Source organism: Dermacentor andersoni, chromosome 1 (assembly GCF_023375885.2).
Source record: "Dermacentor andersoni chromosome 1, qqDerAnde1_hic_scaffold, whole genome shotgun sequence".
NCBI classification, from domain to species: Eukaryota; Metazoa; Arthropoda; class Arachnida; order Ixodida; family Ixodidae; genus Dermacentor; species Dermacentor andersoni.
The window spans coordinates 164,068,675-164,095,212 of NC_092814.1; the positions used below are offsets into that span (position 1 = coordinate 164,068,675).

Here is a 26,538-nt window from a genome sequence, read left to right on the forward strand (position 1 = left end):
AGGCATTACAGATTATTACGCACCATTTAAATTGAAAATTTAGGACTCCTCAGTGAACCAGTAATAACTGAAGTAATAGTAACAAACCCGGGTGAGCGGTTTTGCGAAAGCGAAAGTTTTCCGGTTAGCAAGAAATTTTGGGCAGCAGAGCTACTTCGTGGGAGAGCGGCCCAGTCCGGCAACCGCAGCATTCCGGAAAGAGCGAGAAAGGGAGAGCACGGAGACAACCAGAGGAGCCGAGAGAGGTTTCGGGAGAGAAGGGAGTCACCCCCTTTCCACTCAGCTGTTCCGCCGGCGCGCTTTTGGGCTGCGCGCGATTGGCGGCAGAGGGAAACCCGGCAGTGCACCGTGCTCCTTGCTCTCAGCAGAGATCGTTTACCTACCTGGGGGATGCCCGCCTTTCTGCTGCGCTTCAGCTAGACTCGCGGAGGCTTACTTGGCGGCTTCTCACTCCACCGAAATCGTAAGCGTTGTGTTCTGTTTCTCCTGTTCAACGAACATTTGTATTTACGCCGGGAATATTGTTTTGCGCGATACACAGGCTTTCCCGCGTACCCGGCTTCAGCAGCGGCATGCGTCTTGTGGTATTCACCGGTGTCCGCCGGTATTCATTGCGCACGAGCGACGTGTTTTGTTTCCGGAGAATAGTGGGCTAAATTTATCGTCATCTAGTCTTTTCATTGGGCCTGATTTTGGCTGTTCGATTTGGCGCGATTACATTGAGTGCTGACTGGCCGCGCGTAACCGCGCCAAAATCTTGGCGGCAAGCTGCCACTTACCCGGCTTTTCCCGCCCTCGCAGCTTTTCCGGATGGAATACTGACCAAGCTACCCCTGGAGACATGTCTAAAAGATAGTAAGTGTTGGAAAACTGTTAAAATCTTCTTGTTTTTTTGAGCGAGGAAAGTGGTAATGACTGCCGTATGCACGGGTGGGTTTGGCGGCAACTGGCTTCCTGGGCTTCCTTTTCTTACCCTGCAATGCACCTTTTCAGCACAAAAGCTACCCGATCGAAGCGGTCTCGCGGGTCTGTTGATCACATTATGCTTCGGAAGAGACGACGAACACCGGTCACTGCCGAGGTTAGTAAATTTTACTCCACTTTGTCCACCTAAGGCCTACTTCGCGTGGGAAAAAAAATTGCGGGGCGGTGCTACATTTTGGCGCTCAACGGACCTTGATGTTCGGCACATTTTTATATGTGATGTAGTGAGCGCTTTACTTGGGATTGAGTTTTAAGAAAGTACAGTTAATGCTATTTTTTTTTTCTGATATGCTGTTCAAATTTGTGCTTAAAATCGGCGTTGTCGCCCTACCATATTTCACCGGCATTACAATAGGCCGCCAAGCCTTTCGTCGAGGTTTGTCGTTAATTTTTCCCCGTTTGTCACCTGCCCTGCCTAGTTCTCTCTAGCAAATTTTGAACTGTTTGAAGCATGTTTGCGTTTTTTCGGTATTCGTTTTATGTAAATTGATCTCGACCGATTCTTCGCACGCTCGGAGGTGTCCTTTGTGTGGCGTCATGACCACTGGGCTTTCCGTGCGATTATTCGCGTTTATGCCTTGCTGCCGTTAATTGACTTGCATGTTAGGTTTCCTGCACTTGCTAAAGGTGATCTGGGCTGCAATAAATGGCGCAAGAAATCTGCGCTAGTCGCTAAGCTCATATAGCGATGGTACTGATGGCCACATCACCGGTATGTGCGAGATGCGTCACTGCACTTCGCTCCGCTAGTGATTACACGATAGAAAGTTTCGTCGATTTTTATCACATTGTAGAATTACAGTTGTAATTGCATGTTTTGCTTAGTGCTATCATTTTGACGGCGGTCAGGCACTAAAATTCGGCACCGCTGAAGCCTCGCATGCAGTTCATGTCCGTAAAGCATACGCAGAAACGAGACGTTTGTAATCGTTTGGTGTGTATTAAATTTCTAGTTTGCAAAATTAGAAATTGTTTAGAATGTAGCCTGAACCTTAGTTTCCCAGCTTGCTACTTTTCTGTAAGGGAGTTGCAGCATCTGTGCAACATGTTTCTCAAGTAACTGAATTTCAAAATTGTGAAATGCTTTAAACATTACAGGAAACACCCGCATCAGACGTCAGTGAAAGCTTTGAAGAAGCACCAACCATGGAGACTTGCTTTGGGAGCCCAAATCACAGCAGCACATCGTGCTTCAGCAGCGGAGGCACACCAAAAAGCTATAGTCAATTTCGAGGCATTCATGGCCTCCCAACACCTGAACCACGGGCATGCCGCAATTCTCCACTTCCTCAGTTTTCTTGGGCTGACCAGGAGAATGTATGGAGTCAGATGGTTCGCAAAGACCTCATCTATGTCCACAGTGCATCTGTGCTTGAGCGGCATCCTGCTTTGCAGCCACGGATGCGTGCAATTCTTCTTGACTGGCTGATTGAGGTGCGATTTAGTTTATTTTGTGTACTGCTTATGAATGAAATCAAACAGGCACATTGCTGTGTGTGTGTGTGTGTGTAACATATATGGTCATGTTTACAGTGAACTTGTCAGCTAACATCAACAGTTGACAATCTTTCTCAACTCTACCATGAATGATTGTTATCCCCTCCGTTTCTGTTGTTGCCATACCAGCACCTTTTCTGAAATGCCTTTAGCATTACAAACGAGGAGTAAACAGAAGCCAACAACAAACGACTAGCCAATGGAACACTGCCATCTTGTGGCACTATTTTTAGCTAGAAACAAGCCGACGAGACTACTTTGATGGCATCTCCATGAGATATATACCTGCCACAATGGCTATGGCATTATGCTTCTGAACAAAGATCCTGGTTCGGGACCCTGCCATGACAGCAGGGTGGAGGTGAAATGCAAAAGCCAGAATTACTCTAGCCCTACTGCCTTTCCTACAGCCTAGCTGTAACATTGAGTCATAAAGCTCTCTTAATATTAAGTGAGCTTGTCTTTAGTTGTATCTGTACAGGGTGTCATGATGAAAACTCTGCGGTAGTGAAGGTTTTTGAAGATAGATACACTTAAATCTTGTGGAGCATCTCCATAAAATTGGCTTCTCTTTTTCTTTCACTTTTTTTTATCTCCCCCCCTTTTCCTTTGTACACTTGCGAGCAACAGCTTGAAGCCCAATGGTGCTTCAGTTTGGGCAGGCCTTCGGGAATCAAGTGTACAGTCTACACGTGCACACTTAACTAATGCAGTGTATTGAAGCAATCCCATATTGTGGATCTGTGCTACGAGAACCTTTAATTTTCGGCTGATGCTCTCCAAACTTTTGCTTGCAAATGTACATAATGCTGAACCGTGCAGGCATAAAGCTGGCCATATCTGACCTATGTTTCAGGTCTGTGAAGTTTACAGGTTGCACAGAGACACCTACTACTTGGCCCAAGACATCCTTGATCGCTACCTGGCCAAGTCTTCCAACCTTCCAAAGAATCAGCTTCAACTACTAGGCATCACAGCCCTATTTCTTGCGGCCAAAATGGAGGTACTGTCTTGTCCATAAGAAGTGCTTGCATAATGGAACTTGATGCGTAATCATGTGCATTGTTTAGCTGCTTTATTTTGACACCTGCCACAATGGTTAAGGCAAAGCATTGGATTGTGGGTTTAATTCACCTGAGACAACTGCTTGTTGAGTTTGAATAAAATTTGTTGCAGTTGAGAGAAAAAGGCAAATTCTAGCAACTCTGGAAGTAGAATCTTAATTTAGAACCTCATATATTTCACAGAAATTGTCAAGTTTGAAAAAGATAGCACGAAGTTTACGAATCCATAACTTTGTGCCAGAAACAGATATCGCAGTTCTGTAAACTGCATCTGTAAGATCATCTCAAGCGGTCTAATGTGATTTTTTGAATTAACAGATTACGTGAAATTTTTAGGCTTGTGAGGGTATTGCAATAGTCCTAACAAATTAGTGGTATATTCGAGAGCTGTGTAAAGAATAAAATTTGCCTGCTTTAGATGAAATATTAGGCGTTGTTTCCCTAAATGGGATATCATTTTTGTTGCTGAGTGGCACTTGAATTAGTACAAATATGGCACTTAATTTTTTTTTCCCAAATTTTCAACAATTTTTGTAAAAAATGAAAATTGACAGCCTTGAAGGGGCCCTGAACCACCTTTTATTGAAGAGTAGAAAGGCATTTCAAGTGAAAATAGGCTGTTTTAGAAATACTTTGCCGCAAAAAGTACTTCAATGCATTCAGCAGAAGCGGAGTTATTGGCAATCAAACAACGGCCTCCGCTGTGCTCCCATTCTTTCTTCAATGCCCTGCAGTGTGAATGCTACAGTGCTGTGCAATATTCTTTTAAGTGTATCAAACCTATTCAAAATTGATGTAGTGGTTGCTGAAAAAAAAAATTTTTTTCCTTTCCCATGTATTTGGGTGGGAGCTGCCAAGCTAAAGTTTTCCTTTAAGATGCGAAACCATGACCAATTCCATTTTGACTGCACGCGAGTGGAGTGTTGGAGTTAAGTCCTCCATGTCTTGCTTTATTTCAGGCTCTTTGTTTTATGCGAGACTCCAGTGTTTTGTTGTTTGGGTGACATGCAATGTGTTTGAACTTAAGGTTTACTTATATGTAGACTGTTACACTAAAGGAAAATATAAAAGGGGTACAAAGAAACATCTAATATGAAACATAAGGTTCAATGTCACATTCAGAAGGTCCCTGTGACGTTTGCGATTGTGACAGGTTGATAGTCAGTTTTTTATTACTGTGCAAATTTTTTCACTTCTGTTAAAAAAGAAAAAAAATGTTGCTTTGCAAGTGTCAATTTCACTGTAGTTCAGTTTTCTTGTTTCCCTCTGTGATACGCTGCAATTTTTTAATGATGCCAAGTGTTCCAAGTGTGTAATCTGCCAGTCAAGCCTGCTTTAGTGTTTTTCTGCTAGTTTATGGTGCTTTACAACTGCTTTCATATTTTGGGACTGTTAACAGTACCCATACTTTTATTGTTTATTAAGCATTAAGATAACGCGCCGTGGTTGCTCAGTGGCTATGGTGTTAGGCTACTGAGCACGAGGTAGCGGGATCGAATCCCAGCCACGGCGGCCGCATTTCGTTTAGGGGCGAAATGCGAAAACACCCGTGTACTTAGGTTTAGGTGCACGTTAAAGAACCCCAGGTGGTCGAAATTTCCGGAGTCCTCCACTACGGCGTGCCTCATAATCAGAAAGTGGTTTTGGCACGTAAAACCCCATAATTTAATTTTTTTTAAGCATTAAGATATCAGAATAAAGAGGTTTGTGCTCCACTGAATATTCTGTTTTGTGCCATAGATAGCTGTTCTGCGAGTGACTGACATTGGACAGTCGCACAGTCGCAGCAACACTTTCTTTCCCAGCCACACACATGCAACATGTGAATATATACACTCCTGTTAGTCTGACAGTAGCTTTGTTTGTCATTTCTGTGCTTCTGCATAACATGTGCAATGTACAAATTAAATGAAAGTTATTGTTTAACCAATCTGCAATATCTAGTGCTGGATACACTAACTAGATAGGCAGAGCAAAAGTGGTAATGTGACTTGGGGCACATAGGCTAAAGCAATGCTGACAATGTGTGGCTTGATTTAGGTTGCATAGACAAGAACAGTGTGTAGATAAATGCAATGGATATGCTCATCTGAAGTCATCGGCGAGTATGTAGGCAAATTGTTTGACATATCTGCTGCAGTAGATCAGTAATTGGTCCTTGCATGGCAGGTATCACTTAGTATTTTTGGGCACATTTAGTTTTTCCTATAAACGTTTAAGCATGTTGACCAGGGCCTAGTTTTTAAGAAACAAGAATCTTGAAAGCCAGTACTGTGTTTGAAACTGACCACACGAAGGCACCTGTTGGTAGAACTCATGGGAATCTTTGCACACGACTGCCACAGCACAAAATTGCATTAAAACATCTTTAGCATCAGTGAGCAGTGGACCATCGGCAGCATGCAGATTGTGAAGCTTTTGGGCATGGCCCACATGGCCTTCCTGAATATTCATAATTTGCCCCCCTTTTGTAGTGTGTGGCACAGAGTTAAGCTGCCACATTTAATGGAATTATATTTGCCTGTGTAGCATAAGTATTAAAGTAATCAAACTACAATATGGTTTATTTGAAACAACCCTCCTGTCTCTGACTGGTCTTCTGAATTTCTTTTCAGGAAATTTATCCACCAAAGCTGGCAGAGTTTGCCTATGTGACTGATGGTGCTTGCCAAGAGAGTGAAATTCTTGATAAGGAGCTGTCAATTCTTGTGGCAAGTGCTGTTCTCATATTTTATGGCCTTTTCTACAAATGTCCATGCATTTTGCTTTGCAGTGGTTGTGGGTCTGTTTTGACTTATTTCATAACTGCATACCTGCCAACTTTCACATATTTTTTTGTAGTGTTTAAAAATTTGGCCTAATTTTAGGAATTTTGCATCAAACGAATGTCTGAAGCCACAAGCACGAAGATCAGACAAATCCATCGACTAACCATCATTCCCATGGTGGCTGAATGATTGCAATGCCAAAGATCTCTAGTTATTGTAGGAAACTATATGGGTCAGCCAAGAGATGAGGACTTGTTGATCTTGATTTTCACTTGACTTGTTTCCGACGAAGAGAGGGTGACCAGCTGACTAAAACCAAGCTGGGTTGCGTCACCTTTAGTTCATAGCAAAAAAAGGTTGGGTGAGGTTGGGCAGGGCTTTTTTTTTTTTTAAAGAGCAACAGGAGACGTTCAACTAATAAACACAAGACGTAATTTGAAGCGGTCAAGTTACAATTACACTCTTTGGAGATTTCAATGCTATTTTTGTGCTTGCTTCCTAGATGAGAAGGCTGCTAAATTTTATTGTATGACATTTTTTCATTTGTGAGAGCACAAGAAAAAGATGCGCACAATGCTTGCCCAACCATCATCATCATCAGCAGCATATTTTATGTCCACTGCAGGACAAAGGCCTCTCCCTGCGATCTTCAATTACCCCTGTCCTGTGCCAACTTGCGCCTGTGAATTTCTTAATTTCAGCACCCTACCTAGTCTTCTGCCACCCTCGACTGCGTTTCCCTTCTCTTGGCACCCATTCTGTAACCCTAATGGTATACCTGTTATCTAACCTACGCATTAGGCGACCTGCCCAGCTCAATTTCTTTCTCTTGGAGTCAGTTAGAATATTGGCTATCCCCGTTTGCTCTCTTCCTGTCTCTTAATGTCACGCCTATCATTCTTAGTTCCATCTCTCTTTGTGTGGTCGTTAACTTGTTTTCGAGCTTCTTTGTCAGTCTCCGCCTCATATGTTATCACCGATAGAATGCACTGATTGTACACCTTTCTTTTTAGTGATAATGGTAAGCTTCCAGTCAGGATCTGATAATGTCTGCCGTATGCGCTCCAACACATTTTAATTCTATAAATTTCCTTCTCTTGATCAGGGTCCCCTGTGAGTAATTGACATAGGTAAACATTACCACTCACAATGAACTGCAGATCTCATCATATCTTCTACCAAATATCACCGCTGTATGCTGTTGTGGTTGGCGAGAAGTATGCATTTCTGGCCAGATTAAAATACTAAATACTTTGGTGTCAGTGCCCTCATGGCAGTTTAGGCATGGTCACGCTGAGGGAATAAAAAATACACACTTGTGTCGCAAGGTCTTTCTAACGCCTTCAGCTTTACTGAATCAAGACAAACATGGTATCAATGAATATTATGGGTGCTTCATTTTTACAGAGCAGCTGTTCATGGCTAGCCTGCCGGGAAATTTTCATGTGCACAAGCAAAAACTCAGCGCCAGCTCTTTGTCGTCGTTCCAAGCTTGTGTGTGCCTAGTTTCCTTCCACTCTCCCAGGGTGGCGGATACATTGCGCATGTTTGCTTTGTGCTGCTGGGCTGTCGTGTCGAAATGTCATGCACGTCTCCTTTCCGCTGGCTCCTCGGGACAGCAGCGCTCTAATCACGTGCGTGGCCAGGTTTCTTCCGGCTCCCCAACATATCGCTAGTCGTCCACGCTGGAGCAGAATAATAAAACCAGCAGCTGCCGAGTGGTGCATTTCATTGAGCACTAGCCATTGGTCGGGCATAGATTTGACTCTTAACATTGTGTCCAGTGTTGTACTCAAACTGATCAGTCTGTACCATAGCCACCACAAGGCCATGATCACAACCAAAAAATGATGACCCACCGATCAAGACAATAAATGTGTTTGCATGCCTTTCGTCATGACTACCCATCAAGACAATAAATGTGTTCGTACCTTTGTTCAAAATTCTGTGTCACCTCTGTCTTGTGCTAAACAGCTTCGCTGGTCATTCACCTTCACGGAGTGGAATGACTCATGATTATTTTCCTCTGCTTCAGTGTAACTGAATGCTGAAACTAAATAGTTTTTGTCTTCTGTGCAGGCTCTCAACTGGGACCTGACTCCAGTAACTGTTAATGGGTGGCTTAACACCTACCTTCAGATAGCTGCAAAAAAGGAGAAGAGGGACAAAGAAGATATGAACTTCTTACACCCGGGATTCTCTGCTTGCTCTTTTGTACAAGTTGCACAGGTGTGTAATATGTTTAAACATTTTGCTTTTGTGTGTTAACTCAGCCTGTCAAGAAATTTTTGTGAATGAGACCTACAGAAGCTACAAAATTTTGCATTAGTGTAGCTGTATACATCTGGAGAAAGACAGTCTTCAAGAGCAACAATATTTGAAGCTGGGCTAGTTGGTTTATGATTTATATTGATCTTTGCGAGTTTTGATTCACGATTGATTGACAGTTTCATTCGTTTCATCATGGATTACCATCCGTCCCGAATTTAGGACAGTCCTGATTATCAATATATGTCCCGTAAGTCAGGATGGGTAAATGTTGTGACTTTTGCTTTTTTTTTTTTTTTTTTATAGTGGATGACAATCAATAGACCAGATTTTGATTTTCACATTATTTTTTTATGTTCTGCATTGTCATAAACATAAAGGTGGTTTTGTTGTGGTTCTAGTTCTGTTCTAGACACTAACTGTTCAGAGCACCTATATTCATATTGGTAGCCATGTTAGTTGGGCAGCTATGCAGCACCTTTCATGTCATGTAAATCGTGACACGGTAGAACTAAAGACATTTAAGTTTCTTGCTCGTACAGACTGGCGGCTCCTGTAGTCGCCAGGTCGCCACCCCCCCCCCCCTTTCTCCCGACTTCATTCACTAAAAAGCTGGCAACCATGGTTGTATCTGTTGATTAAAAAAAGCATAGGTAAGGAAGAAAATATGTGCAAAATCTATTTAATGGCTGGCTTTATTAGTTGTATATGTAGTACAAAGCTAAAAATAGTTGTCAAGGACATTCCTCTTCTTTAAAAATTTTAACTACAGTCAAACCCACTTATAACATTATTTGAGTACCACGAAAATTCCATTGTTATAAGCTATAATTGTTATAACTGGGTTGCATGAAAAAAAGAAATCAAAATGGGGGACAGCATAGCTGTTCCGAGAAAACTGTAATGGTGGGGAGGCCAATTCTCCTCCCCGCCACCTTCTACCATCTGGCTTCAGATTGTGTTTAACTATTTAACTCTGCTTCCTGTACGCTGCGAATCGCGTGTTGTTAACGAGCCATGGCTGTCAGCGTTCAAGAATGGCACTGCTATACCAACTGCAAACAGGGCTCACGGGCGGCAAGTGACATACGAACTCCGCCAAGGCATCGCTTTGGTGGCCCGAAAAGGCACGTTTTAAAAAACGTGGGAAGGTTGCCGCGGCAGCATCTCAGCTTGAGAAATGCAGAAAAAACGCTGGGACAAGAACGCCACAAGCATCTCGCCACGTACTTCTCAGTGGATTGCACGAGAAAACTGCATGTCCGTCAGCCTTGCTTGCTTTACGCGAATCTTGCCGACACCCTTCTCCAGGCATCCAGATGCTCCATGTAGTGAAGTGGAAGGTCCCTCATGAAAACAAGCCCATGAGGGACGGAATCATCTACAGGACCTCCCACGGGAACAATGTTGAGGCTGCCTGCCCTACCGCGTCAGCGCTGCCTTCGTGGCCGTCACTGTCACTATCCGATGCAAGCACGTTCGCAACAATCGGTTAGGGGCACTTCGTTTCCAAATCTATAGCAGTGCGCTTTCCTTTCACCGGCAACGTCGTGCATTGCCGATCAGCGGGCGGATCAGCCATGTTCCGTTTCGGCGGCGAGTCAAACAAGGCTGAGAAACTACGTGGCCATGAACAACTTCGACACAACGAACAAAAACAAGCATGAGAAACTTAATCCGTTAGCTAATTGCTCAGAATGAGGGCCCAATGAGCAATGTGGGAGCAGTGCCGGCAGCGTTGTCAGCGCAGTTGGGGCGGTCCATTCGTTATGGAAGGGTGGGAAGAGGAGGGCAGAGAAGCTTACGGCGGCAGTTGGGGTGGCAGGCAGTCGTGAAGCAGCTCGCATTTGACTTCTTTTCAAGGATATTATGCATTCCATTACCTTTTGGCACGGACACCCAGCACCCAGACTTCATTGTTATAAGCAATAATGCAGCATGGGGACAATATAGACATTTAGCCTGTCCGCTATTGCGGCAAACGGAGACGGTTTAGGCAGATTGCCAGATTTGCGGGGCCGTAAACATGAGAGGCCAGAGCGGTGCAGCCGCCTGGTGGCTTAGAGTTCAACCAAACACAGAGCTAAAATTGCAGTAACCCACTATATCCTGGTTTGCTGCTGGTGCAAATTTTCGGCAGCGGCGTGATTGTAAATGCGATTATGCCGCTGTTGAAAATTTACGCCAGCGGCTAAACAGAATATAGTAATTAGCTTTGTGTTTGTGTGGTGGAGCTTTGCACCACCAGCAGGCACCATCAATCTGGCCGCTCACGTTTACGCCCACGCTCAATCGGCAAACTGCCTGCACTTGCTGGAATACCGGACACACTAAAATTCTCCATTGTAGTAAGCAGGCTATTTCTCCATAAAAACCATACAAAAGGTGATGGTGCAGCGGCTTTTCATTGTTAAAACCGGTGTCGGTATAAGTGGGTTCGACTGTAATACAATATTAGTAATGTTGGGCATTAAAATTTATAGTTAATTCTCCTTGCATATATACACTTGTTGTTTGGTAGATTGGTGAAATAAGTTCACTAATCCAATTAATGTGGCCCCTGCCAATCCTTTCAAAAGTATTGAAATGGCAACTTTGAATGCATCTTGTAGAAATAAATCGACATTCATGAGTTCTCATGTTATCCTGAAGCTATGTTCTAAAAAAACCCAGGTAGTCAAAGTTAACCCGGGGCCCTTCACTAATGCCTCCCTCGTAACACTGTGCAGTTTTGGGACACTAAACCCCACAATTTAATTAATTTAAATTCTGAAGCTGTGAGTGAGTGGCAGTTCACACTCGTAGCTGTGACGTTGGGTTGCTGTGCTAGAGGTCGCAAGTTCGATCTTGGCCACGGTGGCCACATTTCATTGAGGGCGAAATGCAAAAATCTTCGTGGACTTGGATTTAGGTGTGCGTTAAAAGAACCTCGGTGGACAGAATTTATCCGCAGTCCCACACTATGACATGCCTCATAAATCACATTGCGATTTTGGCATGTAAAACCCAAAAATTTAGGGTCAGTGTCAGTTTGTTTATGTGTGAATGTGTGAATGCTGCTTCCTGGATTTCCTTAGGCATAACCACAGTTTACATTGTTTAACGTGTATTCTGTTGTTTCAGTTGGTGGATCTATGCATGCTGGACGTAGACTGCCTACAATTTGCATACAGTGCTGTTGCTGCTTCAGCAATTCATCACATGATGTCTCCAACCCTGGCATCAGCTGTTTCTGGTGAGCTTCCTTCATTATCATGCAATAAGTTCAAATGTTTCTGCATACTGCAGCACCTACAGCGGCTGACACAAATGCAGGGGGCATGAAACATACAATCCACAACATTAAAGCAGGCTGCATAAACAGCTAGGATAAGTGGTCTCAAAAGCTGCTCTTCTTTGTCATAGAAGTACTGTATTTGCGAATATAACAACCAAACTATGGGGAACTTTTGGTAACTCATAAAATACAGTAGAACCTTGTTGATATGTTCCTGTTACGCTTTCACTGCACCATCGCTTGCAGTCGAGAACACAAAAAATGACCCAGTAGAGTTATGCTTATTTTTTACCAGTTCATACGTTCTCGTAAACCAAGATTTTTGGCACCAACAAAGTATGTCGCCAAACCACGATTGTATGATACATTTTCCGGCTGCTAGATCCCATGTAAACAAGAAAATGCATGATCGAGAACAGTATATAGCTGCCTGCTGTGGCAGCTTCACCGTAATATTTGCCCACCCATCTCTCGTGGAAACACCGGCGGGTACTCAGTTTCTCATTTCGGTACCAGCAAATTTTCTCCGGGATCGTTGCATGTGGCATTCACTGCTATTACCGCCGTTCCTATTGTGATAAGCATATTCACGGTTTCACAGAACGTGGTGCCGTCAGAAGCGTAGCGCACCCTTTAAATAGGCAATAACCGAAATGTGCCACCATTCCCTGCTGCAGACTGCGATCGTATATGTTTTCCGGCTGCTGGGTCCCATGTGAATAAGGAAAGGTGCGAGGCACGTGCGATCGAGAACAGTACCGTACTTACACGATTGTAAGTTGACCTATATTTTAACATTTGAAAATCTAAAGTGTGGGGGGGGGGGGGGTCGACTTACAATCGAAACCAAAACATGGTACCATAAAAAAAGCGAGACCAACGAGATATCAAGGGAGCTAAAATGTAGTTGCAATTTTATTTTTGCTCTACGGCCCTACCCGTAGCTTTCCGCCATCTCGTGCGTTTGTTAGCTTTTTTGGAAGGGTTTTTCAACTTTTTTTTAGTTTTACAGCACACACAGCACTCATGAGGGGGGTGGGTCGATAGTTCATGGAAGTGCTGCTGTTCCATTTGCGGTGGCACCCTCAGAACAGTGGCGCATGCGGGGAGTAACGATAGTGCATGGAAGAGCAGACACCGCTTACGTGTTTCTCTTTTCCTGTAGCTCTCTAGTTTCATGTATTCGATTTGACTGCCCGCCACGTGCTACTTCCGTGCTTCCTCAGTCGTCATGAGTGTGCCGAGTCCACTAAACATTCAGCGCTCGTTGACAGCAGCGTTCAAGAGGGCTGCCATCCTTTACGCTGAAGAAACAAATAACTGCGCAGCGGGCTGCGAGTTTGATGTTTCTTTATGGGTGGTGCGAGAGTGGCGACTGCAGGTTCTTGCGGCTCCGGGCACACTTGTGTCGGGTTCTCGACTGGCGACAGCCGACAGCACAGTTCCGCCGCTGCAAGCGCCTACACAGTCGGCACTCACTGCGGAAGATCGGAAGTTCTATGCTCGTACAAGTTGCATATTGCGCTTTTGTGCACCGAACATCTGCACTGTCTTGGGCTTCATTGCCAGCATTGCTTGCAACAAAGAACTAGCGTGAAAGAAAGCTGAGAAAATAATCTAAAAGATAGCGCAGCTCGCAAGCAGACGTCTGTTGAGGCGGACGAAGCAAGGGGACAACGACGACGCAAGTGCTGCGGGCGCAGCAGCCAATGGCAGGGCTGCTTTAGCCCACGGGATTTGAACGCGCTGCTCCGGCCAATCAGCGCTCCGCATCGCATCGCGAGAAAATGCCAATAGTGCCTCAACCGCGCCGACTATGCCATTTTGCTAAGCGGCAGAACAGAGACAAAGAATTCAGTCAAAACAACACCAAGATGGCGCTGGCAGGCTGCATGGGCCGAGAATGGAGCGCGCGTAAACCTCAACTTCATTTTGGCATTTTCGTGTGTTTTTGGGCTGCTGTTGCCTGAAAAGTAGCGTTTTTTTTTTTTGTGTATGTGTGATTGAATTAGGTGTTGATAATTACAGAACAGGTAGTTTATGAGACATACAACCCAAAAATATAGTGTTTCAAAAATCTACTTTTTCGCGATTCTTCAGTTTTCGAGGGCCACGTCCTCTCTTAAGTTTTACGAAATTGCTGATGATCTGTTTCAGAAAAATGAAAGCTCACTTGTAAATTCGCAACACTGATCCCCAGATACAGTCAACGACTTTTTTTTTTTTACTTGCTTGATAATTCGAACGTCTTCATCGCACTGCCACAGGCCCCATAGAGTATATAATAAGAATGGCTAAAATCCAGACGCTGAAACCCTTCACCGTTCGCTTCTCCGGACTCTCTGCCATGACTGCAGGTTCAAAACAACATTAATTAAAGCCACCGCCACTGCGATTTTGATTATCTTGCAGCCTTAAGTGCATTTTTAAAGCATGTGAGTTTGCAGCTTACATGAAATCGTTACAATGTTGAGGGTTTTGTAAAAGTCCTGCTCACAAATTAGTATATTTGAGAGTGGTGTATATTACAGCAATTTTTAAATCTTTAAATTACGTGTATCGATAGCTGCAGTTCCCATAGTTGTGATTGCTGTCGTTTTATTCCTGAGTTAGAGTTCTGAAGGTCATGTCCTAGGGTATTTTTTTTCCAGCGCTTATAAAAGAAAATTAATCTAAATAAGAAACTCTTACTTCCTACTGTCAGCAGACCTCATTTCTTTTATATGCAAGAAACCTCATGAAATTCAGTGCAGTGATTGCCAAGCGATATGATTTCTCCCTTTCCCAGGTATGCTTAAGTGGGAACTCCAAGGGTAAAGCTTCTAAAATGTTTCAGTGTAATGTGGTGCATGCTCTCTGCAGTTGTGCATTGCATCGATAGATTAGGCCATCTTCTTGCATTGATGTACATCTGTATTTCCCCTAAGGCATTTAGGGCTTGGCTTTTCTGCAAAGTTTATTTACCTGGTATAGTTGTGGCACACTTTAATGCTGAGTGCTTTTTAGGCTGATAATTCAAAAAAGAAGTGTTGTAATGATGCAAATACAGTATTTACCTGCATTTTTACCTTGGGTTTCAAGGCATTACTTACCTGATTTTCTTCTTCCGTCATTGACACCCTACAAAGTGCAATTTCCTAAGACCTGAATTGTGTCAGGTGCCAAACTTTAGCCTCTGGCATGCACAGTACACAGGGCATACAATAAGCTGACCACATAATGCATGATATCTGCTCCTGGTGGCCACATATAAGTATGCCGCGTACCGTTGCTGCACCTCACACCAGCGGTCGTTGTGTACAATTTTTTGCATTTTTGAGCATACTACATCAAGCACATAGCTGGGGAGGTAAGCCAAACATTGATATAACGAACTCGGATTAACAAAATTTGGGATGTGACAAACTATTTCCATTTCCCAATCTTAGATCCCTTAAAAAACTTGTTCTTCTTTCCACAACTTGGCGAAGTTATTTCGTGACATGATTTCGATTTAACGAAGTTTTCAGCCATTTCAACAAGGTACGTGGACCCTCTATGGCTAGTAAATCTAGCAAAAAACTAAAATGGTGGCCAAGGCAAAAGTCGTCATATGCATGCAACCTTCTGCGTGGACAATTTGAGCGGCAAAAACACTGTTGGGCGAACTAGATAATTGTGTTCCCCAAAGCACAAACGCTGGAGCGCGGTATGCAGGAAAGATTGCTGCACCATCTGTCGCGTTAGTGAACTTGCAGTGGTGGCAAGGTCCGCAGCAGCTTGGCGTAACGATAGCCAATCTCGAGGGCCATGACTGTGTGTTAAATGTGCCTGAAGTAATTTTTAGTGCCAGAACACATATTGCGAGTCAGTCAGGTTTCACCCCCCAGTGACAGTTTCTTCTGCGCAATAGGGAGCAAGTGAGCGCTGTAGGGAGGGCAGGAGATGAACGCTCGCCTACCCCTTCCCCCTCTAGCATGTGCGTCTCCTCCTCTACCCTGGCGTGACTACATATGGCTGTTCTCGCGGCTGAGCACATACACATGCCACACAGTGTGTCTTACAGGTAGTGTGCAAAGGGCGAGCCGGAATGGCTCGTGTCTTGAAGTCCACAGTATTCCATGCACATGTTTGAGGTTCTGTAATCTCGGTTTCCCCAATGCAGCAAAATCTAAGACGTTGCATGAAGTGTTCGCTCCCCATTGCCAGCGCTCTTCATCACGCCAGCGTTGTGACAGCAAGTGTTCGGGGTCATTGAGTGAAATCACATTTGCACATGCTTGACACGTGTTTGTTAATAATTAGTAAGCAAATGTTTGTTGTAATTTGTATAGCTGATAAAGCAAGAAACCTTACTTGGTGTAGTTGTCTCTTTGCTATCACTATCAGTGTTTTGCGACGAAGCTGCAACTTTTTTGGGGGAGGGAGGTAGGACGAATATCCGTATCTTATTACACCTTTTTAAAATTTTTTGGCACCATCTTCTGATGGCTGCAGGCACTAAGTGCAGTCAGTCACAGTGTCTAGGATTTATGATGCCATAAGACATGCAAATCTCGGAGGCCATGATGCTGATGCATTGCTATTGGCGAAATCTGCACCGTGTGCACTGGCACTCATACTCACCCAATTGTGACCTGACCTTCTTCAAATAATTTGTTGAGAAATGCTTACTCACAAGATACTATCCACCAGGAATGTTCTGGGAATTTCTGAAATTATTTTTACTGCCGTAACTTTAAGGACTCAACTTCTCGAAATTAACAATTTAACAAAGTTTTTTTGCTGCAAGTGCAACTTCGTTGTATCAAGGTTTGACTGTATTTGGATTGACGTTGATGTTGTCTCAACTGGACAGTGCGTATAAAAAATATATGCTCTCCAGCACGTAACTAGGTCTTTCAGAACATAAACTAGCAAACTCCTCTGTTGTCAGGCTGACAATATGTATATATCATTATACTATATATGATAATGTATAAATCATTATTAGACCCTCCCTCAAGTAAGCAGGTATTGCTTGGAACCCTTTTACAGAGTTGCCTGCAAGTTCACAAAGCTGTACAGAGGCTTTAGACAATTCATCATCAGCCATGTGACTAGTCACTCGAACCACTTGCTACATGGTTAAATACCTTGGCATACCTGCCAACCCTCCCGACTCGCCCTGGACACTCCCGATTTTTTACTGAAGTTTCCAATTGCACGATCACTGTCTTATATCTCCCGAAAAGTGGTCTCCGTTCGCGCAATAATGGTTTTTGCGAAACTGGCACCACGGAATCAACAGCAACATCGTAGTCGTCAGCATCGCCAACAATGGCTGCACTAGCACCATTGGTATCATCGACTAAGCAGCCGACTACGGTGCCTAGTAAGCCGACCAAAGCCAATGTAGCTCTTGCATTTCATGCATGCCCTTCTCTATGGTGCATCTTGTTGCTGGTGCTTGTGTGTATGATTAGTGTTGGCTAGGCCGTGTTTGTGCGGTGCACCGTGTAGTTAGAATCCTCGTGTGCTTGATGCCATGGCGCTATCAAAGCCCAAGAAAAGGTATTTGCAGAAGTTTTTGCGATCTTATACTTCTGAATTTCCGTGCTTTTTGACATCAAGAAAAGGAACACATTTTGCATTTTGTACAGCGTGTGGATGCGACGTCAGCGGTGTCTCGTGGTGTCAAAGGCAACTTGAAACTGCACGTTTCCGAGGCGAAGCATCAAAGCTATGTTTGCACTGCTGAGCAACAAGGCAACATAGTGAACTTTCTCCGGAACAAGTGCGACGACAGTGTTATACGTGTGGAGTGCCTATTTACGGGATTCCTCGTCGAACGCAACCTACCCCTTCGTGTCAGCAATTACGTTGGGCCTCTTCTGTAGAAGATATTTCCTAAATGCGACGAGGCGAAGCGCTATGGATGTGGACGCCATTCTGAAATGCCGCTCTGATGAAACGCAACTCTGAAGAATGCGGAGGTGGCCAACCTGAAGTTTATTTCGCAGGCATCGCTCTCGAGTCTTCATTTCTTTGTGCAGGGTTTTTCTCAGCTGCTGCTTCGAGATTCCACTGAATCTGCTGAAGACGCTTTAGATGCTCTCGAAGCTGAGTTTGCCACACTACAGGCACACAGTCTTCCAGAGGACATTCTGAATGAAGAAAGGTAGGACGTGCAGTGGTCTATGGTTGGAAAAATGAAAAACACCGATGGAAAACATGTTTCACCAAGTTGCTAAGGTGATGCTGGATTTACTCGTGATACCGCAAAGCAACGCAGAGTGCGAGATGATTTTTATCACGGCGCGAAAAACTAGGACGGAGTTCCCCTCATCAATGTGCGACACTTGCTGCTAGTGAAAGGCCGTCAGTCTGGACCATGTTTTAACAAAGCTACTCCAACAATTGTTTTATGCAAGCAAAGTCTGTTACTGCAAAGTCCTGCAAAAGGACTCATCGAACACTGCCTGAAAGTTTGAACGCAACACACACCTCCCCCCGGTCCCACCGGAATTTGAAACAGCGACCCCCCCCCCCCCCCCCCCCCCCCCCCCCATTGGCGCGAATCAAGTCTCCGATTTTTTTATCTCACCAGGTTGGCAGGTATGCCTTGGCTTTATTGTATTTTGGAACACTGTGCATAGAACTGCAGGATTACACAGTGAAACACACCTTTGTGCCATACATATCAACAAACCAAATCTCTATTTGCTAGAACCAACTTCACAAAACATTAATTTTTCTCTAGAATGATTCCGTTGCTGTTGCCCATTTTCTGCTACATATTAAAGGGGCCCTGAACCACTCCTCGGGCTTGGTGAAAAACACAGTCTGCAAATAGCATACACTGCTTGAACATCCGGCCAAATTTTACAGTTGTGCAAGACGCGTAGATCTCGCAAGCAGAGCTCGAAGTCACCATTGTCTCAAATGCTCTTTTCAATGGAAGCCTGCTCCTCACTCTTTTCTGGATGTTTTCTTTCGTAATATAGCAGATTCCCATATCGGCTGCCATTGGCCAGTAGCGGACATCATCAAGAAGGGTGCTTGGATCAGTGCACTTCTTCAACTGTTAGTGTGAATATTTATTGACGCAGTTTAATAAACAGACTGAAGTACGTGAAAATCTTTCAAATTTCGATAATAATTACGAACTTCTGGAAGAAGCAGACTGTCATCTGCTCGCGCTCGGCCGCGGCTGTCTGCGTATAAATTAAACTCTGGCCGCCCTGCTTATCATTGTCATAGCTGTCTGGTATTTCTAATCTCGACTAGTTTTGAACACTCACTTAGCCGCGAACCATGCGAAACTTAAGGTCAGCCCACATGCACGGTTGCCAGCGCGTGCTCACTCCTGGCTACTCCTGGTTAGATGCCTTGGCAGACTTCCCTTTGTTATGAACTCTATTGGTAGAGCTTCAAAATGCGTAAGTTGGATGTGGCTACAATTCATCTGTTAAGCTGGTGCAGGACAAAGGGTTCACGCCACTTAGTACAGCGAAAGAGGAGCATGTGAACATGAGCGCGCACTCTGGCCCTGTTGTGCACAAAGCAAACACTGCAGTTGCATGTAGCGCAGTCTCCTACATAGCGTAGATACCGCAGCCACCGCGGGATGCCACAATGAGTCCACTGGCTGGGCTCGTTGTGGCTCACTAAGGATAACAATCGTTTGGCGTGTAATAGGTGCCAAAATCGGAAATAGTGGTATCTACGGGAATATACAAAATCAAACTTCAACTGCGCACCAAGGTGACATTCAGTAGGTGGAGTGTTGTGGGCACACCCCGCACCCTCTGTAGCCTTCGCAGGTCAAATCATCGAAGAAGGAGCTGAAGCACCGCGGCAAAACTCTTTCCGGCAAAGCATTTCTGAAATAGTCTAATTTAACTTCAGATGCATTTCTCGACTTCGACAAAGAGTGCTTCAGGGCCCCTTTAAGCTCCAGTTGTGTTATATTTCTTATATTTGGATAGGTCATTTTCGAGATGTTGGTTTTACTTTATTGTATTGATCACTTGTGTATTTAAAGTGTCCCTTAACTGTATTTGTTTGGCATGAATGTACAGTTAAAATTTTGTGGACTGAAGTATCCACAGCTTGGTATTTGGACTGCAGTTCTGTGCTAGTGTATGTACGTATATGCAAATAACATGACATTGTATGGTTTTACTGGCAATTGTCACAGATGCCTTGGAAATTCATTTTTTTTTTTTTTCAGATTTCTTAGTTCGTAAACTTTTCACGCGGACTGTATATTCTCTCGCGCCTAGTTTTGTGCTATAATGTAGTATCGTATCAAATTTAAATGTGTTAACCTTGTCGACTGAAAAGTTGCAGTATGCCTTATTGTAGGGGTAGTGTGCAAAATCGGGAGTCGCAATGTGGTTGCAGTGTTTAGTTCTCATGGACAGCATGAAAATAAGGCCCTGGTTGCAAAGCCATAGTGGCTTGGGTCCGGAACCCAACAGTGCACCCGGTCCGGTGGGCGATCTTCACCCTTGCGTCACTTCCTCGAACTATGGTCAAGCTAAAGGACATTGCACTAGTGTGCATGTTGCCCTTTATCTTTTCTGTGATTTTGCATTGTTTATTGTGTAGTGTCTATCAATGATAGCTGTTTGTATAAACATCACACCACTAGTATTGCAAACTCCTAAACACCATGCATTAAGCTGAAGAGATGTTCATAGACTAAACTGTGAGTGACATATAAGCACCTAAAACGCATATCTTGCTGCTGCTCTTGCATGACGTGCTCTTGGTTCCAGTTATGTTAGCCTGAAATCGGTATTTCTGCACGTCTTTTTTTTTTTTGAAGGGTTTGTGAAGTTTAATCGTTTCAAAACCACTGGTGGGCCAAACACATTTATTGTAAAGCTCTCCTCTACAGGTTACAAGACTGCTGATTTAGCTGACTGCATTGAGTGGATGGTACCTTTTGCCACGGTTATCAAAGAAGGATCAAAAGACACATCTGGAACCTGTGGGAAATCTGGACACGAAATACAAGTTCATCATGTTAATCTTCAGCTTGTGGTAAGTAGACTAATCTACCTTGAATGCGCCCAGTAACAGCTTTCAAGAAAGGACATTTCTTTGAAGCTGTTCAACAATTTTTTAGTGCGTCTTCTGCGATTGGAGTTGCATGACATGCAATCATGTTGTGCCCCTGCCACACATTCACAGCCTTCTGTCACCCTCTTTCCTTGCATGATGAAAGCTGTGGTTCCCTCTAAATCATTATGCTGCGCTCTCTGTATCTGTTCAGCAGTATTATTCCCCGCCAGCATATGGCATTAGTACATATAAGTGACAAGTTCTGTTTCAGCATGCCTCTTGCAGCAGCTGTTGGTGTATCTTGGCTGATTTTGAACAAAGTGTGTGGTTACTACTGCTAAGTGTGGTAGTTCACACAGTACCCCCAATTAAACAGATCGAAATTCTCCAAATACTAGATGATTCTGCTGGGACTGAGACAGGGCTCATCAGCATTGAATTGGGCTGTGCATAAGGGTTTCTCATACAAACTTGTAGTGTACTTCAGATGTAACGAATTTCGACTTCCCGTTCAATTTTGTTATAGTGCGGTTCTAGTGTACTTTATTTCATCTGTCACATGAATTTGCCTTTGCCTGTTTTATGCTCAACAAACCCTAGTGAATATGTGAAACTTTATGGACAGAAAGTAATGAACTGAGTGAAGGCTATGTACCATACCTGCCAACTCTCTTGATTAGTGCCTTAAGGCTATGGATTTTGGCTCATTGTACGACTTGGTGAAGGTTGTGTGAAGTTTTACGAAATATAAATTCTCTTCGTGAATATGTTCTAAGCTCTAGAAAGATGGAACAGCACAAGACCTGGGCTCTTGTGACAGCGCAAGAAGCCGCATAAACTAATGAGTACTTGCTTTGAGCAAGTTTATTCAGAAGAGTTCCTTAAGCAACCCGCCGTGGTTGCTCAGTGGCTATGGTGTTGGGCTGCTGAGCACGAGGTCGCGGGATCGAATCCCGGCCACGGCGGCCGCATTTCGATGGGGGCGAAATGCGAAAACACCCGTGTACTTAGATTTAGGTGCACGTTAAAGAACCCCAGGTGGTCGAAATTTCCGGAGTCCTCCACTACGGCGTGCCTCATAATCAGAAAGTGGTTTTGGCACGTAAAACCCCATATTTTTTTTTTTTTTTTTTTTTTTAGTTCCTTAAGCACGCATCAACAGCAAAGTTGCTGAAAAGGCACTGTGATCTGAAAACAGTGTGTTGCTTGTCAGTGTCTACTGTTATAAGTTTGCTGCTTGTGCTGCATCTATAGGTAAACAATCATTAATAAAGTGCATGTGTATCCCACAAAGCTGTGTGCTCAGGGAAAACATTTAAAAAATATGCTTGCCATCCCTACTGACAGTCCTATTCGCAATTTAGTTGTACATTTCAGAGTGGTGTACAATACATGGTTTGTCCGCTTTTAATGCATTATTAGGTGCTTTCAATTTTTGAAATTTCATCCACTTTTGAAAAAAAGAAAGAAAACGGCCCAAATAAACGATCTTCTTTTTCTTTTAAATGCATCAAACCTGGTCAAAATTGGTGCATTGGTTGCTGAGAAAAACTATTTCTCCCTTCCCATGGATATAAGAGCTCCCAAAATAAAGCTTCCTCTTAACAATGAGTCTTGATATTTCATGCAGTTATAAGAATATTATGTATTTTACATTCTTTCTTGAGTTGCATTGGTAGTGCATAGTGTGGTAGATGCAGTACAAAAATGCTTAACAGAACTCAGTGGTAATGAAGATCAAGTTTAACTTATTGGCTTACTTTGCAGTATGAATTCAGAATTAGTCAAGGGGCTGCTCTGGCAATAACTTTAAATATTGCTGTGCGTGTTCCCCTTTCATGTCTAAGTGGACGATTTCTACAAAAATGCTGCCCATGAAAATCAACAGCATCTTGTGAAAGATCAGCAACAACAATGTAATCATTCTAAAGCATTTCTTAGTTTCCCCACCACCACGAAGAATAGTCATGTGACAACATTTAGAGGTCATTGTCACAACAGTTTTGTATCTAGGCTGCCAGCTTCAATTTCACATTTAGCATAGCGATTTTTGCTTCTCTAAGCTTTCTTTTTTTTCCTATACAAATTGATTTATATAACATGACAACAGATCTAGACTAATCAGTTTTGTGAAAAAAAAGATAGCTGAAGTTATCCTTTAAACATATGTTCAATAATCCACGTTTGGCCTTTAGCAGATATTTGTGCAGCAAAGTTGCAAGCATAAACTGTGGACTCATTCTCTATTGTAGCAAACGCCACATACATTGCATCACTTTATTAGTTGTCATTGTGGTAGCGTGCACCTCCAATTCTTGAGACTGTGGGTGGATGCACTGTTTACGAGCGTGAATTATTATAGATATATATATATATTTTTTTTTTCTGTACTAGGAGAAGGCATTTTGCCTGAAGAAGGAAGCCAGTGCCTCTTCAGAATCTAAACGTGACAAGGTGGCCAGTGGCAACAGCACATTATTGGGACTACTCACACCTCCTGCTGTCCAGTAGTTTTCATAGGAACGGTTCATTGCAAGTGGTTATGTGTTGCCCCATACTGCTTCTGCTGTTTGTTGACAGCACACCAGTGTAAGATCTCACGCTGTGGACATAGAGCACACAATCTTCAAGAGCAAGGAAATGTAACCGGAGTGTAGATGCACCTGCATGTCTAGTCTCAATTGTCCCAGCTGACTTTGTTGCATGGCTGTTACAGCTGTATCATTAGGGTTTCTTCTTTAAGTGTAGAGTTGGGCTCAAGGGTGTACACATGCTTGAGGTAAATAATGTGTAGTTGATCTACCTGTCCCTGTTGTCACCACAGGGTTCCTAGTTTTCTGCAGGGCTTGTTTGTTTCTAAAAAGAAATACTGCTTTGGCAAGTCTGTGGAATGCTGGGCATTCGCTGATAACTCATTCCATGCCTCTTGTGTAACCATGTATATAGATACATTGTGTATCACCTGTTCAATCATTTGTGTTTATATAGTTTTGCAAGTGGGTTCCCTGGTGAGCTAGTTTGTTAACAGCCAAGCTTTGGCAAGACAGGGAGAGGCTTGCAATCAAAACATGTCATCTGCATGGCAAAGTCATCAAGACAGTCTCACATGTGTTGCCAGCGGTTTTGTCTGTGTCTTTGTCAGGGTGTGCCCATGTGGTACCGTTTCACTGCCAGTTTTTGAGTTATGTTACAGGTTACTGCATGCTCAACCTTCTTGGGGTGTCGCCATGCCGGAGAACCAATTTTTATACACTAAGATGTGCGTGGGAATGATTGTTTTGAGAAGCTCACCAGTTGTCCAATGCCATAGTGTTCTGCTTCACATTGGTGTTTTTTGCTCCATTGTTTGGGGATGGCTGATCCCTCCAAGATCTCAAATATAGTGCCATTTGGACTGTGAATGTTATTACCCATATTTTTCTAGCCAATGTCAGTGCTCAGTCATGCTTATGCTGCAAAGTCTTTTTTTTTTTTTTTTTTCTGGCTTTAGTGCTACCTGTATGTACACTGAGAGCTTAGAAGCCTGCTGTTTGGTAGTTCTAGTGTCATCATGATGATGTCATCAGTTGTCTTCCAATCCATGCCTGACATATTATCGTGCCTGCTAACTCCAGAACAATGGTTCAGATATTTATATTATAATTTGCTCAAGCGTCAAGACTGTTTTGTCAGCAACATAGGCCCCATGCAAGTTGTTGCACTGTATTTTGTGCATGAGAAAGCTAAGTAGCACATTTCCCTGCAAGTTTTATGTTTGAGCTTGGAGTGGAAGAAGTGGATCTGTGAACTTTTTTTCTTTTTATCTAGTTAGTTTTGTATCTAAGGTTATTGTGAGCCTTTGTTAAAATGAATTTCATGTTTCAGGTATTTGAACTTTCTTTAGACTGTATTTAAGACACTTTTGAGCTTTGATTAAAGTGTATTTTCCATGTAGTGAGTAATTGTGAGGCTGTTAACATGTAAAAAAAGGCATTTTTGTTCAAAGTAGATTTAAGTGCACATGGAGAGAAGTATGGTACAAAGAGCACTTGATACAGACTCTTATGACAGTAATGTGCAATAACTGACTTATTGCTGCTGGTATTTCAGTGCTGTATGAGTATTTAAACATTTTCTGTGTGCTACATATAGTTGTGAAGCCTTTGTTGTCGATTTTATGAACTCCCACTGTCCCATATCGTACAACTGTGCACTGGATGTCAGCTCCACATGGAAACTAAGTGCCCGCAGTATTTTGCCTGTTTTGTCAGTTATGTATACTTTCTGGGTTTTCTGGTTTGGCATTTCAAGCACATCTATTGGAGTCATTTACTGTACCAATACCCATCCTATGGCATTGAATGGATTTGTAAGCAGGATTTATGGAGGTGATACTATTTTTTATGCATTTGAAATAAAGTAATGACCTTTACAAAATATGTGGATATTGCTTTCCTATGAATTGTACTGATAAATGATTGGAATGTAGCTATCTATGGGCAACATACATTTGAGTTTTGATGCTTAAAAACTAGTGGATCAGCATGCTGCATAATCACAAGTGCCAGCTGGTACTGTGGCAGTGCAGGCGGATGGATACCTTGTGCTACAACTCAAATCTGCAAGTACATGCCACCGATGGTTCATTGCCAAACATAGTGCCAGGCGCCACTATTTGTGGAAAGGCCTATACAAGCACTGTTGACATAAGTACCATTTGTGAGGCATTATTTATCGTAAGATGAGGCCCGTTAGTACAATTGATGACACATTTTTCATTGTCATCCAGTCTGTACAAGAATAAGAAGTGAATGTGCGAACAAAAAAAAAAAGTTGGTTCAATCTTAGCATTTGAAGAAAACTGGCTTCATAGATTGAACTGAATATTTGACTTTTAAAAAAGGCACAAATGTAAAAGTTAATTTATATCAAGTAGATGTGGTGCATTGTAAATGAGCAGAGAGTGAAAAGCCACCACATAGGTAGGCTGCATTGGAATGTCTGCCTGAACAAGACATTTTTTCATAAATTAAATAGGCACCTCCTAATTGACGTTCAGTGCACAGCAAATGTGTGTCCCTAAAGGACACATTAATAGCCAGTTCTTTGATGTTAGAGCGATAGCTGTATAAGGACACTAGGATTTACAGTGATGCAACCATAATGTAGACAACCAGGAAAGTTTCAAAATGGCTGCATTCGTTGCAGGAGTGAGACACTTTCAGATCATCGTACATTGTAAGTTGTACTGAAAATTTTGCAATAATTGCAGGGTGTCTACCAACTGGGAAAACCAGGAATTCTCAGGGAATTTGTGCTATCAGGGAAAATTAGCTGTAACTATATCGAAGGGGAACGAACATCGCAGTGATGCTGGCTCGAGTAACAGACAGGAATCTTAACGAATCGTCTGTGACGCCTTGTCGGCTGGAGCAGTTGCCAGTGTACAGTCAACGACAGACTTTCCGGATGCCCGATAATTCGGACGGCTTCGCGGCACCATCACATACCCCATAGAGTCAATGTATCAGAACATCTGAAATTTCGCACGCAAGAACCCCTCACCGTCCGATTTTCCGGACTTTGCTGTCACCGCAGGTTCGAAATGGCATTAATCAAAGCCATCATCGCTACCGTTTGGTTACCTCGAACTGGTGCTCTTGCACGC

The 26,538-nt window shown here is 43.3% G+C and overlaps 1 protein-coding gene across 1 annotated transcript; it reads left to right on the forward strand.

Moving 5' to 3' along the window:
- Positions 1-979: 979 nt before the first annotated feature.
- Positions 980-25,307, forward strand: CycE (cyclin E). The gene is made up of 8 exons (XM_050195309.2): positions 980-1,081; positions 2,083-2,418; positions 3,338-3,484; positions 6,161-6,256; positions 8,393-8,542; positions 11,705-11,816; positions 20,725-20,870; positions 23,286-25,307. Exons 1-8 carry the CDS (start codon positions 980-982, stop codon positions 23,400-23,402), a joined length of 1,206 nt encoding a protein of 401 aa, XP_050051266.1. The 3' UTR covers positions 23,403-25,307.
- The last annotated feature ends 1,231 nt before the right edge of the window (positions 25,308-26,538 follow it).

Bases quoted from the DNA above. Each gene is read 5' to 3' on its own strand.
- CycE (XM_050195309.2), top strand. From the start codon at position 980: ATGCACCTTTTCAGCACAAAAGCTACCCGATCGAAGCGGTCTCGCGGG. The intron at 11,817-20,724 runs GTGAGCTTCCTT...TCTCCTCTACAG, and splicing joins CCTGGCATCAGCTGTTTCTG to GTTACAAGACTGCTGATTTA. The intron at 20,871-23,285 runs GTAAGTAGACTA...TTTCTGTACTAG, and splicing joins ATGTTAATCTTCAGCTTGTG to GAGAAGGCATTTTGCCTGAA.